Raw genomic sequence first — 15,614 nt, forward strand, 5'->3', positions numbered from 1 at the left:
TGTGAGATGTACATTCCACAGTGTAATATAATGAAGCTGTCCATGTATGCACCATCAGTAGTTAATGGTCAAGAGCGACAGCATTACATGGTCCCTCTACTTATCAATTTTGGGGACCCAAATTGGGCCAATTTGGTGCATCCATTGCTGACCATCATCAACCTGTCCAATTATGGAGATAAGCATAGAGAGAGAGGAAATGGAGAGCTATCCTTGATGGTGATCTTGTTCACTGGTGAACAAGGCACTTCAGATGAAATTTAAACAAATATTTGATTTCATAAGGGAAAAAAAGGGTTAGCAGTGGAAGTGAGAATTTTCTGAATTTTTAATTTTATTTATTAAATTATAAATTTAATTTTACGTTTTAAAAATTTACAGAACTAACCTCCTACCACCCTCCCAGAGGGCGAAATGCATAAAAACTGACTCCTCCCCCTCGTGCACGCGGGCGGGAAGTTTTGAATATACCCCCTTCCCACGTCTATAAGGGCGGAAGGAGGCAAAATAAAAAAGTCCCGCCGCGCCGCTGATGGCCGTCCCGCCTGGCCACCGAGCCGTATGCCACGTTAGCATGAATGCTCTCTGGGAGGGCGGCATGAGGTTAGTTATGTGAATTTTTAAAATGTAAAATTAAATTTATAAATAATTTAATAAATAAAATTCAAAATTCAAAAAATTCATGGAAGTGAACATAGAATAGTATCGGTCAAAATACCTGATGTAATGTTCAAGAAATTTCTGCCAAAAGATCATGCTGGGTCAGTTTCTCTTCTCTCTTTTGACCAAGCTGCATTTGTTTACATCTTCAGTACGTTGCTTTGGTCTTCTCCATAGCCATCTGAAGCACCGGCCTTTCTTCCTTTTGCTCATTTTTGTGTCAGTGTGCAGGTTTGACTGGAACTTTCACTAACCTAAACATCTGATTCAGTATTAGTCTACTTCGAATTCCAGGCAGAGTTAACCATGCTGCTGCAGTCATATTATTAAGCAAAATATAATATGATAAAGAGTGCATGCAAATAAATAACCTGAATTGTATACACCATGGATGGTCTAATTGTGATGCCAAGTAGGATCACTTGACCTAAGAAAAAACACATGAAAAATAACCCCAGTTGTGTTTAAGAAGATCTCATCATATTCATCGTCTCCTTAAACGTTTCCCAATGATGGTGCTCCCCTTTTCAAAGTATATTAACACTTGTGGTCTACTCTTGCCTGAAGCTATGTATCTCACTTCATCTTTCTTGGTCCCCTCCACCCAAAATCTAATATACTTTTCTCTCTTGCTTTCTTTGCCTAATTATCTTTCTAGTCATATGGATGGTTGCACCTGAAGTTTTACAATATCACAGCTTACAAAATGAGAGGTGGCATACATGATACATTGGAAATCAGCCCTTTAAATCTTGTTTAGTCCATGTATGTAATGTAGGGATTATTGGTGGTGTTCCTGCTCATTTAACAAAATTAGGGATTTCTAATACATTATAAAATTGTTTATAGTTATACTCCAGATCACTCTGAAAGTTGAGCTACATGGTGAATTTGGCAAGACAGTAGCAAATAATGAATACCTGAGGGAGATATGAAGAAATGAGGCAAACACAAAGTACAGGCCTTGCTGTTTATATTTATGTTAGGCTGAAACTTTTAATCTGTCACACTGTGAGCCTTGACACATGGTGCTGACTCCCCACATTGTTATCAGGAATCTGCTCATTGTTATGAGGGCATGCCTGTACTGGCCTTACTTTCTCTTACACATTTGCACCCCTCTCTATCTTTCCATTTCTTTTTTGTTGCAAGATTTGGGGGATCAATTGTGCAGATATTGTTAAGACTATAATTTGCAGTGGTGTAATAATACTGTGATCTAGGATCCTGCCATGGATTTGGGTTGGCTCACAAGTCCCAATGGCCAATATTTTGTCTGCCCTACATATCAGCTCATAGATCTGAAGATCCATCAGCATATTTTTGCAGATTAGCTGGCTTGCATCCCCTGTCATTAGTCCAAACATTTCTTCCTGTTTAGACACTGTTATTAATCATTCCAATTCACATTACATAACTGTTGTCAGGTGCACATAATTTGTGTGGTGAAAATAATTCTACTACAGCTTTCATTTTCTCCCTGAAAGATATCATGAGGTACAACAGCAAAGTTATTCCATGACAAATGTGGGCTTGCTAACTATTGCTTCAACAAAATTTAGTGATCAAGAGTTTGTTTAGCTTGGCAAAGCTAGCTTCAAAAATAAACAAGTAAACAAACATAGGACCAAGAGTGACAGCTGCAGAGTATAATATATTTCAATTAGCTTCAAGAATTCTCCATCAAGCAGAAGCCCCTAAAGCCAGCAAAGGAAGGTGTCCTATGAATATGATCCTAAGAGGGAGAAAGCAAGCTATGGCCTACACTATCACTGACCACTGATGTGAGCTGATTTACCCTCCTACACTTGAGAGTGCTGCACAGAGGAAGTGTCCATGTTCAGCATGGCAGCCATTCCCTACCCACTTTCTTGTGTCCTACCATGGCTCCTCCATCAGATTTTGTCCTCCAAAAGAAAGACTGATCTAAGCTGGTTAACACAAACCATCCTAACCTCTGTCAATGACTCCTGCACTAGAGATGAGATGATGGCATGGAAAGAGACTGGAGAACTGATGATTATAGCAGCACAGTACATACAGTGTGTGGTTAGGTGACAGGACATTGGCATGCATGGATTGGCAGCTTTTAAGTCAAAGTGAGATTTGGATCCCTCTCTGTGTCATTGTGTTCATTGGGACCCTTTTGTGTTAGGCAGCTAATAAAGCTGGGATTGTGCTTGTGCATGCATGCTCTTGTTTGGCCAAGAGCATGACTTGGCAAAAGGACCCTGCTAGTAGCATCATCACTGATTAATCCTTTCCATGGGCAGGCTGCTAACTCTTTCTGGTTGTCTGCAGCCAGATGCAAACTTGGACTGTGCAAACTCTTTCTGAAATCCTCTGAAAAGAACTCTTTCTGAAATCATTTCTTTTTTGTTGAATACTGTCTAGTTGTCACAGATTCACATGCCCATATGCCTGATGCTTGGAAGTCTGAACTCAGAGAGAACAATCAACTGAACTGATCACCTTGCCCATGACTTGCCAAGTTGGCATGTGTGTTATATATTCTCTCTCACCTCCATGCTAGGTTCATGCATGGACTGATGGGCATGCATGTAATCATTTTGATCATCATCCATGCATTGAAGTATTGAACTCCCTTGACAAGTGAAAAAGATATTCTGATTGGATCCTCTCTCATATTTTTCTTGTCACCAACTCATTCAAAAATGCAAGGTACTAAATAAGTTCATGGCTACCTAATTACTTGCTCAGAGCATGAACCTAATACCAATCAATACTGACTGTTGCAACAGAGTTTATGCAATAAACTTGAGCTAGTATGTAATAAACACCACATGGCATGCATCTAGCTAGGGACATCAAGAAATATTCACATCAAATCTTCCATCATGATCTCTGCTAGCTCCTGCAACTTTGCAAGGTGTCTGGTGTTTATTTACCTCAGTCTGGCCCCTACTCTGCTGAGTCTGAACATGCACACTGCTGTGCATGCATGTTAATGGATGGATCTTTGGAAAAGTCCAGTGAGAACAGTGCCCAGATTGGATTTTGCTGGGGCTCCTTGAAGAAATAATAAATCTGGATTTGATTAGCAACCCCAAAGGAAACTGACTTAAATAAACTTTGATCTAGCTAGAATCTAGATGCATGCATATGCATGTGTGGCTGAATTGGTCATGGCCCTACATGGAGAGGTGAACATCGATCATGTCACACATCCAACACTTATTCCCTCCTCTTTTTATCTTTTCAGCTAACCAATCCACATGCATTTCAGATTCTACAAGACATTAGACCCATTCATTTCTTCATGTGCATCTCAACTAGGATTGTTTGATGATTCCACAGCCTTCTTTACTTGAGATTTGCTTCAGTCTAACAAAAAGTAATAAAAAATATCTTGAGCTACCGGTATCTCGTGGCATCAAATCATTTCTAATCGTTGAATCTAACCGTGCACATCCTACTCAGCTAGATCCAATGGTGAAAAATAATTTGATACATCGAGGTACTTTTTGTTGGACCGGAGCAAATCTCTTTTTACTTTATTGCCCATGAACCATATCAGCTACTGTTTCTATCCCTTTCCTTCTCTTTAATTTCAAGTGTTAAAGTACTTGATTATCCAGATATGTTGCATTGAGAGTTTTTTCTTGGATTTTGGAGAGACTAAAGGAAAATGGATATATGAATGGATAGACATGGAGAGACTAATGTGGTGACCCTCTTTGATGCAACTATTGCTTTCACTCTGATCCAGTCCAAATAGTAGCCATGTACTCTATATGTGGTCCATCATTCATATATATTAAGATTTTCTAAACTAATCTGACATGTTAACCGACAGGTTAAGCATCAGGTCAAAAGCAAGTGGTAGACCCGTTAGATACTTTGCAATAAATTCATATATGATGCGATTCTTTCCAAGGTTGAGTTTTCCAGATCTTAATATTTGAATTGTAGTGTGACTATCTATGATCTAGCAACATCAACCTTAGACTCTAGGGTCTACCATGTTTGACATGTGGTGTGATTTTCTTGTTAAATTCCCCTACAACCATGTGCTACGTACACTATTTTGTTCTATTTATATTTATATTTATATATTCATAAGTACATCTGTATTTTAAAATTTTGAAAATATTGGTGAACGAAAATATTTTTATCCCAGAGTAGCAAAATTTTACTGAAACCACCAGAAGGGGTTGGCAGGTTGCCATGTTGCATTTTCCAACTACTTAAGAAAATCATTTAGCAACTAGCCCTCCTTCTATTTGTTAAAAAGGAATATAATGTTTTGTTAATTAATTTTCTGACCAGACAGTTAACACAGTACCTGTTACTCATAACTACCTTCCCATAGCCAAAAAGATGAGCATCCAAAGAGCACCCAGGATCACCTTTGAAATGGTTCCACATAGGATGCCAATTGCTATGCCAGTGCCAGTGCCCACTGGGCAATTAATTACAGTATTAAGCACATTTAAGATCAACAAAAGCCATCTCTGTACTTGGGATTCCATAATGAATTGATAGTTAACATGACCATCAGGGGAGATTGGTTTAGTTTAGGCTAGTTGACATCATGTGATAGGAGGCATTGTGGTGTACTACACAAGTATACAAAATATGGTTGATGTGAAGTTGATTAATTAAACTAATCAGTGTTTGCTCCCTGTTAAGTAGTGGCCTGCAACAAGGCCGTTGGTAAAGGTGTCCCATGGAACGTGCATGCCGGTGTACTGCCTCTCATGGAGGCCACCATTGTGGTTTCCTAGGGTTTTATGTCTCTATGATAGACCAAGTCAAGCCATATGAACAGCATATTAGCTTGTCAAGTTAAAGGATTGAAGTGGCAAGTCACAGAGAGAGGAGTTGGGAAATGGTATGTGCCGTCTCTAGTGCACCATATGTAGGTTAATTAGTAGGGATGCAAACAAATCGGATTCGGAGTTGAAGATATTTTGTATTGGCAATAAATATACATGTGGTATATGAGATTGAAACTACGATGGTGCCTAAGAGACAATAAAATATATCTAGGTTCTGGCGTTTGAATATGGAGTAAAGCCCTACTCCTGCTGAATAGGGTTCAGCCGTGTTTATTAGTGGAGTATTGAATTTTGTCGTGAATCTCATGCCCCTAAGAGGTCCCCCTATCTCCCTTTATATGCCGAGAGACGTGGTTAAAAGGTAGGGAATCTAACCAAATATGACATCGGTTTCTTTATCTATACAAGGTAAGGTTTAATTGGGACTCTATTTCATATCTTAGGATACAAGACAACATATGACCCGAGTTCTAGTTTATCTCATATATTATGGGTCTTGACTATCCCTATCCATAGCCAATTATGTCTTTTATGTGAGGGTATCTAGTATATATATCATCTATAGGACGAATAGCAGTCATATTGTACTCTAAACCATAATTTTTAAGCAGATTCGGAGTCGAAGCGACGATGTGCAGATACGAACATATATACAATAATATACATGGACCGCTATATGAATTAGACATAGTCAAAAATATCATATGCCATGAAACATAGGGAGTAGATGTTTGTGCGTTGACGTTAAAGTCAGCGTGAAACGGACAGAATAGATGTTTGTGTGTTGACGTAAAAGTTGGTGGGCAGTTGAGAGTAGGTGTTTTTGACCAGCAGCATCGCTATGATGTTGTTCTACTTTATAAAGGTAAAATAATGAACTTATATATATATATATATATATATATATATAATCTTTTTTACATAAAAAAACATAGTTTAGTAATTCAGAATGCATGTATATAAAAACTGAGAAATAATCCGGAGAATTGGAGATAATAAGTCGATAATAAGCCTCAAAGTTAGAAGTAATATATCAGAACTGAAAACAAGCCATGATTGGTTATCAGTACGTTAAAAAGCCTACACTCATGGGCCCAAAAGGCCCATTCAGACTAGACCAGCAGAAACAGGCCATGATCTGACTAGTGGGCCAGCCCACACTGCAACGTAGCTTGATCTGATATTTTTCTTGGGCCAATATGGCCCATGAGCTAATGCTACCGCATTTGCTGGGTCAAGCAGAAAAAATTTTGAACAAAAACGTTACTCAATTTAAAATCCTAATGCTTACAGCGATGGAAATTCGGAGGAAAAACGTTGGGTTAGTAATAATTTTACATGCATGTACAGAATACGTACAATGGCACTAATATGTTCAGCCTGGAGAGAACTAGTGACTAGCGTTGCCTAGCTTCACTCCTTTCATTTCAAAATAAACAAACATGGTGCAGACATATCTTAGTGCTATAAATCGGAATATAACTTATGCCTAAATTTGTAGCACTAAAATATGTCCTATCTAGTGTTAGGTTCGTGTTTTTATTTTTTCGCTTATGCTTATGCTTATAAGACAAAATTTTAATTTTTAGATTTTTTTCATCGTAGTTTATTTTTCAGAATTATTTTTTAATCATCAAGAACACGTACATAAATTTTTTATTTATAAATTATTTTTTGTTTGTAAATATGTCATTTGTTTTTCTTGAAAAGGCCAAAATATTACCCCACCTATCCATATTCATCGTAGCAGGATATGTCATATCTAGCGTTGTTGGTATGATCAAATCGTATTAACCTCCTACATTTTTTTACCCATTATTCTCTCTGATGTTTAGCTTCTCTTCCATAAGCCGATTTATTTAAAAAATGCATCTATTATGTTTCAAAATCACGTTAAGCCAATAAGGTAAATACTTTTGTGCTTGGACATTTTCTATATTTGTTACTTTTTCTAATTAGAAAGCTTGCATATTTTTCACTGATGACACAAACATTTTTTTCTTAAAAGAATATCACCAAGTCTAGACTGGATTAATTAGTTAATTTGATTAAGGCCGTCCAAAAAATGCAGGCCATGCATGCTCTAGGCCGTTCTCAATTAGCCAGGGCAACAGGTGACCGACCAGCAGCTCAATCATTCCAAATTAAATCTGCCCAAATCCAATCACAACTTCAAAGAATTAATTTCATGTTTTTAATTGTAAGAGGTAGCCTACCCATCCAACTCCATCCACCCAAAGTAAGTTGATGAGTCTAACTATACATCATCGATCTCATCTCTCCTGGTCATACAATAATTTCAGATAAGACTCTGAACATAGTATATTTTGTTTGTGTAAGTAAAGACTCTGAACAGGGTATTATTATAAATTAAGCCATATGTTCTAGCAACTAAGCTACCCGGACCTAACTAGTCGAAACAAAGTTAAGCAACGCTGACTTAGGTTTTTTTTTTTTTGAGCGGATTGTTGCCACAAATTGTTATCAATTTAATTGTAGGAATAAATGAGGTAAAGAATTTTAAAGAATAAAAGTAACAAAATACGTGGTCATCAGTTAATTTTTAACTCCTCAATCAGATGTTTACTACAATACACTATGGAGTTAAAAATTAACTGATGACCTCCACAACGATATATGTGCGGTGTGTTGTTCAAAAAGTTAAAATTTAACTCAATTAGCTTTGTTGGGTGGTGGTGGACTGACACGGAGTTTGGTTGGTTGATCGCTGTGTGACGCGCTACGTTGTTTCGTAGCGCCACCGTGTGTATATATATATAACATTTTAAAATCTTAACTTTGGGGAAAAGGAATATACCTTATAGTATTTTTACATTGGAGGAAGTACAGTGGGAAAAAGTTTCTTTTAAGGCACACACATATATATTTCTTAAGCGTAGAGTAAATATCAACTATTTGATACTCATTTTATTCTAAAATATATCAAACTACTATGTTCATATCCTGTGGTATGATGTGTTTAGTCTAGTATTGGATTGATATTTTAAAATGGGCGGATATATAGGTGGAAGAGCAAAGGGCCGGATCGTTTGTCCACTAACGCATGGCTTGACCTGGTTTGAGGTCAAATTAAATTAGTATTCCAAAATGCATGCGCCTATATCAAATTTTATATACTTACTCATTTTAGGGCCGTGTTTGGTTGGGTAAAGATAAGTTAAATTATCCTGGTGCGAAATACGTAGTACTAGATTAATATATAATTAATTTATTATTAATTATTAAAAAAAATAAAATAGATTAATATGGTTTTTTAAAACAATATTTTTTGTAAAAATAAACCGTTTAGCAGTTCGAGAAGCGTGCGTACGGAAAACGAGAGTGATAAGTTAACTTACCCCCACGAACGAACGCGGCGTAGGTAGGATAAAGTTACATCTCGTTAAAGGTTAAAAATAAATAGTCCTGATTGGCTTCTAGCCAAAGGCGTAACCAAAAATTGGTAGCAAATATCAAATGTTAGAAGAACACTGACTGGTCAAATATTGCTAAAACCAACTTTAGCCTCAAAGCAAACTGCTCCGCTGCGCGCCGCAACTAAAATTGAACTTTAAAAATTAATTTTAGAATGTTTTATATGTTTTTATATCGCTTTTTCTTCAGTATTAGCTTTTTAAGTCGCTATAATCACCTATATATTTTTTAGTAGCGATTTATTTTTATTATTAGCAATCGACTAATTAAATCGAGTTTAGCTAGAGCGAGCGGCAGCTGGTGTGGCAGTAGAGGCTGTAGAGCGACCAGTAGCAGGATGATATCTTCTCTAGATGGGCAGCACAAAGAAGCTTCCTGAAAGAAACGTGTCCACATGCATAAACATGATGAGAGAAGGATCAGAGCAAGAGCTTTCATAGACCATGGATCGAGTGGATTTTGACCTTAATTTTAGACCGATTAGTAGCTAATTTTAATTGCGTGTTATGACTCTCCACGATCCAGTTGAGCAATCCCAGCTGCTAGCTAGCTAGTTTTTCACTAATGTCTTGACAATTAAGTTGATGAGCAAGCATGTTGCATGGTAGCTACTAAGCTTCCCAGAATGTTCCTTAATTGGGATTAGAGTGAAGTGCACCAGCGGTCTCTAAATTTATATGTGTCATCTAGGTCCTTGAACTCTTAAAATGCATTTTTGGGTCTCCGAACTTGTCCGGGGTGTCATATAGGTCCAAACGGACTCCGACCCACTTCATCCGCTGACGTGGCAATGCCACGGTGACGCCTACGAAAAGGAAAAGAAAAGAATAAGGAGGAGAGAGAAACTGACATGTGGGACCCACGTGACACCACCAAAACGTAGGCGTCACCGTGGCATGCCACATCAACGGATGGAGCGGGTCAGAGCCTGTTTGGACATATATGACACTCCTGGACAAATTCGGAGACCTAAAAATGCATTTTGAGAGTTCAGGACCTAGATGACACATAGATACAAGTTTAGGGACCGCCGGTGCACTTCACCCTTAGGATTACTACGTGTGATTTTTGGCTTTTTCAAGAAAATATCAAACGATATATTTATAAATAAAAATAATATGTAATAAAATGTTTAAATATGAGTTATTAGCGATCTAAGAACTAAGACAGTACAATAAACTTACGATAAGACTCAAATTAACTTTAAATTTAAGATTAAAAATTTAAATTTTAACTAAGTATAAGTACGAGAAGAAGCGAAAAGGCGAGGGGTATGTGTTCAAATTCGTTTAGTTTATTCAGGTGTTGACCATGTATAGTACTACTTAGGAGGAGTACTTTAGTGCCATGACTTGCTAACCAAGCATGCTAAACTAGTATATGTCTTTTTCAACTCATGGCAGTTGTTAGTTACCTCGAGTTTTCTCGCACCACCCAGGATGCTACATACGTACACATAGCCAACAGGATTGGTCAAATAATTAACAACCACATATATCTCTTTCTTCTCCTTTAATTAATTTCCGTCTTATAATTCTCCTCCACGTCACACTCAAATTCTGCATGGTAAACCACGTGTTTATACTTGACATTATCCTACCATTTAAAATAATATTATATTCTACTTAATGAAAACGTGCAAACTAAAAACATAGTATGTATAACTCATATTATCTCACCATAAAACAATAACACACTCCCTCTGGTTTCAAATAACTCCCGGTAATTAAGAACTGTTTGTTAGTTAACTTTGACCACTTGTCTTTTCTCAAAACAATTATATATATCTAAAAAATATATTTATCAAATTATTAAATATAACATACAATTTTCATTAATCACAATTTAATCGTTAAAGAATCATTAATGACTATAGTTGAAATATTGGCAGTCTACGGTGACAAGTAAATTTATATATATGAAGGGAGCAGCAACGGTATTAATTAATTACTGTGGTCGAATTAGAACAAATATGAGAATTATACATGTTGGCTGTACTAATCACACACACATACGGTCTCTTGAATCAATTATCAATCAGAGCAAGCAACATAGCAAGCCTGGGTCATGGTTTCCTTGCAAGTTATCTCAAGATCAGGTAATCAAGCTACGAAACCAATTCAACGAGATCATCATCTGATGACTAGTATTCCTCCGACACTTGATCTGTACATCAGCTAGCTGAGATGTGCACACAAGCTAGGTTAGCAAGCAAGTGATCACTGATTAATTGGTAGCTAGTAGGATCACACGGCAAGCAACATGCATGCATCTCATCTCTCCATCTCCAAACTACTAGATAGCTAGCTGAGAAATCAATAATTAACCAACAAATTAAATACATTTGCTTATTGTTTTTATACATGTTTGTATGTACATACATAAACCAATTCAACCAATAAAAGAATTGATCGCTTTAGCTCCTATATATCTAATTAAACCAAATCTAGCTAAAAGGGGACTACAAGATACAGTGAGAGATGAACAAACAATGGCTATGTACACAGACTAAGACTAATCAATCATCCCCAAGATTTGTCTAGCTGGCTAACCACAATCAACTAATTAATCACAAAATTAAGGAAGTAAATTAACAGAAGCTAATGAAATTTTCTGGCGAATTAGCTAGCTAGGCTAGCTATGCTGGGATCATGAGCCTGGGCTTCTTGAAGGCGAGGGGGCTGAGCACCTCGTCGTCCTCCGCCGCCTCCGCCGTGCACCGCTGCTCGCCGGCGATGTCTGGCAGCGCCGGCAGGTTGAGGTCGAAGCCCCGGGCTGCGGCGGCGGCGGCGGCGGCGGCGGCGGCGGTTTTGGCCGGCTTGGGCGCGCCGGCGGCGGCGCTGCCGATGGTGCCGTCGTAGTGGCACCGCTTGTGGCCGCCGAGCGCCTGCCCCGTCGGGAACGCCTTCCCGCACACGTTGCACTCGTGCGCCCTGCCTCCGGCGGAGGAGACGCCGGCCGACGCCGCCGACGAGGACGGCGTCACGACGGGCGGCGCCACCGCCGCGATGTCAGCTACCGGCGGCTTCACCTCCACCACCACCTCCTCCTCCTTGACGACGGCCGCCGGCGCCGGCGGCTTCCGGTGGCTGGCCTTGTGTCCGCCGAGCGCCTGGTAGGACGCGAACGCCTTGCCGCAGACGGAGCACCGGTGCTCCGCCGCCGCCGCCGCCACGGCGCCGTCACCGTCGCGTCGCCCCCGCGCCAGCATGAGTAGGCAGAGCGCGAGGTACTCCTCCTCGCTGTGCTGCTGCCGCCGCCGCGTCGAGCGCTTCCTCTTCCCCCGCCCCTCCACCCGCCCACCGCCACGGTGCAACCCCTCCCACGTCTCCTCCCCGCTACTACTACTACTCCCCACCACCACCGCCGCCGACGACGCCGCCGGCACCACCGGCGCTGCTTCAAGAACCGCCATGCCCTATAGCTCGTAGCTAGCAAGAGGAGAGCTTTCTTGAGCTTGCTGATCAAGAAAGAGATTAAGTGCACAAGAAAAATAAATGGAAGGAGAAGAGAAGAGAAGAGTGGTGAGTAGAAGAGTAGGGCAAGAGTGTGGGGTTTATATGAATGTCACATGGAGTGGAGTCTTGGGGTCAAACACTGAAAATATGTGGGATATCAACAAACAACATGGGATTAGATTAGATTAGATTATATTAGATTAGATTAAATTAGATAGATAAGATAACCAAAAGTCTGTGGATTAAGTGTTGATTAGTACAGCTAACTAGCACCCTGCTTAGGAAGGAACTAAGCTTGCTTAGGATAAGTGAAATGCTAATATATATGCTTGGTTGGGATTGATTGGTTCTAAGCAAAGATTACAGAAGAGAGAAAAGAGCAGTACATTTAACTATTTGTTACTCTTAATATAAATGATAACAGATTTACCACTCGCTGTCTATGATATATTGATCTGGTGATAAATCTGTTATCACTCCTTGTAAGGGTGATAAAAAGTTAATTATTCCATGAAGGGTGTGTAGTGGTGCATAGTGGTTAGGATAGGACAGGCATGCAAGGTTAATGAAAAGTGGCACTATTAATTGTGTTGATCTACATATTTAGATGAGCTGGTCAACGAGATGGAAAATTAAGCATGGGCAACAGAGGCGGTCGGTGCCAACTGGGTCTGGTCACTAGTACGGTACTCTAGTCAGTGGTTGTAGCTAGTAGCTTCCAAATGGATGGATTGATGCAGTGACGTGTACAAATGCGTACGTGGTGATCTAAACTCGATCTGAATCCACAAGGAGGGGCATGCGTTCAACGCTAATCTAGGTACTCTCTAGATCTTCAGTTGGATGGATGATTATCGTTTTTGGAGGAGGACACCATTTTCAAGAGATAATTTTAACCACGGTTTTTCTTTTATAATTTATATTAAGATATCTATAAACATATATGATTTTGGTTGTGTTTTTTTCAGCTGAGAAGAAAGATTGTCTAATTTTTAATATCTAATTAATGACATAAATAATTAATTAACTCATATAAAGTTGAAAAATCTACTTTAAAAACGTGAAATAATGAACTCTTATGTATTTAGTTAGATACAGTAAAAACAAAATTAACGTTTAAGAAAAATATTAAGTTAAACTCTCATTAAAGCTCTAACTACCAATAATTTCACAAAATTTTGGGTTAAGAAAAATACTAGCGTACGTCTTGAAAAATACTACAATAATATCTAAATTTATCAGATCGATTCTGTACATTATTTCAATATAAGATCGATTATCTGGATTTTAATTTAAAACTTTTGACGAATACATTCTCACACGCATTTCGGTCGATCGGATGGAGTAAATAATTAACAGGTGATGAAGTAATTAATTTTACGGTAAACGCTACTATCCTAGTAGTGACTCAACCACTTTAATTCATCTCATCTCATCTCGATGTATTCACGCGGCAGTCAATAAATAAATTATTAAAAAGAAAAGGAAAAAAGAAAAAGAAAAATTGTACGTATCTGCATGCTGACGTGTGCGTGTAGTGTGTATATATATACATGTCCACACGCATAGTATACGCGTCATATTATTCTTCGCGCCAAAGCAACTGATCCAGCTGACTCTCCTTAAGTACACATGAAAGCTCACTCTAATTTCACTACATCTGCTAATTAAAAGGCCATGAAAAGTGTCTCTCAAACATCTTTTTAGTTGTCAATAAAAAGTTGCAAAGTTTGAAACCCATACGGTTTCGTAAATGACATACGTATGAACAGCATTATATTTACCGTGATTTTGTCAATATCAAAGGATATATATATATCGGCTTTTTTTGAGAGGTTATATTAAGCATATATCCTACTACCAGGTGTAGCTACTCTCTTCACGTCTAAGGTGTGCTGTATTATTCATATGAGATTTAACGGTGCCTTTGCTTTCTGTTGGATGAGAGCAGAAACAGATATAGAGATGTTTTTACACCATAGACATGAAAAAGGCTACTACATCGTGTAGTTGGATCTAATTTTACTAACATGTTATTATTATGATTGTTTTTATAAATTATCTTTTAATTGCTACGTATATTTGTCATCGACACGTGGGCCCATTGATCACACACTCATTTTTCTTAAAAGGCAGAGAGTTATTGGAAATGATTAATATGCAGGTCTCATGATCATTTTTCAAGTTGGTGATGGGGTTAGTAGTTGCCTATCACAACCATTGCTCAAGTATAGATTTTGGTCTCGTTTGGTTCTCTATCCTACTAATCTATTGGCAGTGTCAAATCATACATAAGTTTTTGCAATGTTTTCACATGATAGTGTAGTATCAATGTTAGGGGTCGGTAGGCGGTCATTTCTATTAATTCGGTCTTGGTCTTCAATCTTGAACTAAATTTTAGTTACTAGAAACTCAAGATGGACCGGCCTTGAGAAAAAAAAAGACCGATCAATTCTTTTTCGGTTATGTCTGAAATTCAACAATAGTTTCACACACATAAATAAATCATAGAAACTTTAACACAATAATTATAAAGAAGTTCACAAGCACATTGAGTAAAGATTCTTATTGGGCATGTCCAAGTAAAAAAAAAAGCAAGCATCGTTTAATATTATTGAACTTAGCGGACTGTAGATTGGATTTGGATTTTTTTTTTGTTAATTTGGTCTTTTTCACTAACTGACCAAACTAACCGAATTGACCAAACTTTCATACCTGCTATGAAACCGAATTAGGCCCCGTTTAGTTGCCAAAAAGTTTTGGGAGATGAGTCATTTGGACGTTTGATTGGATATTGGAAGGAGTTTTCGGACATAAATGAATAAACGAATTTCATAGCTTGGCTAGAAACCACGAGACGAATCTTTTGAGCCTAATTAAGACGTCATTAACACATGTTGGTTACTGTAGTACTTATGGCTAATCATGGACTAATTAGGCTCAAAAGATTCGTCTCAAGATTTCTCTGTGTAATTAGTTTTTTATTTTATCTATGTTTAATGATGTATTTAAATGTCCAAAAATTTGATGTGATGTTCTTTAGAAAACTTTTTGGGAACTAAACAAGGCCTTAATGTCCGAATCTGTTGGATGATCTTTTTCTACCCACCCCTAATTAGAAAGTACTAATATGTAAAATTATAAGTCAAGCTTACAATATCTTTAGTAATGATCAAATTACTATATGTCACGTCCAGAAATTTACACCAAATTTCTGGACAAATAGCATGCATTGAATCTCGGTCCAGGAATCAGTCCG

The 15,614-nt window shown here is 38.2% G+C and overlaps 1 protein-coding gene across 1 annotated transcript; it reads right to left on the reverse strand.

Annotated features, from left to right (window-relative positions):
• Nucleotides 1–11,194: 11,194 nt before the first annotated feature.
• Nucleotides 11,195–12,406, reverse strand: LOC102721416 (zinc finger protein 1-like). Its single transcript, XM_040529657.1, has one exon. The coding sequence runs from the start codon at nt 12,310–12,312 to the stop codon at nt 11,536–11,538; it is 777 nt and encodes a 258-aa protein (XP_040385591.1). The 5' UTR covers nt 12,313–12,406; the 3' UTR covers nt 11,195–11,535.
• Between the last annotated feature and the right edge of the window lie 3,208 nt (nt 12,407–15,614).

The sequence above is a fragment of the Oryza brachyantha genome, chromosome 12 (genome assembly GCF_000231095.2).
Source record: "Oryza brachyantha chromosome 12, ObraRS2, whole genome shotgun sequence".
In the NCBI taxonomy this organism is placed as follows: domain Eukaryota; kingdom Viridiplantae; phylum Streptophyta; class Magnoliopsida; order Poales; family Poaceae; genus Oryza; species Oryza brachyantha.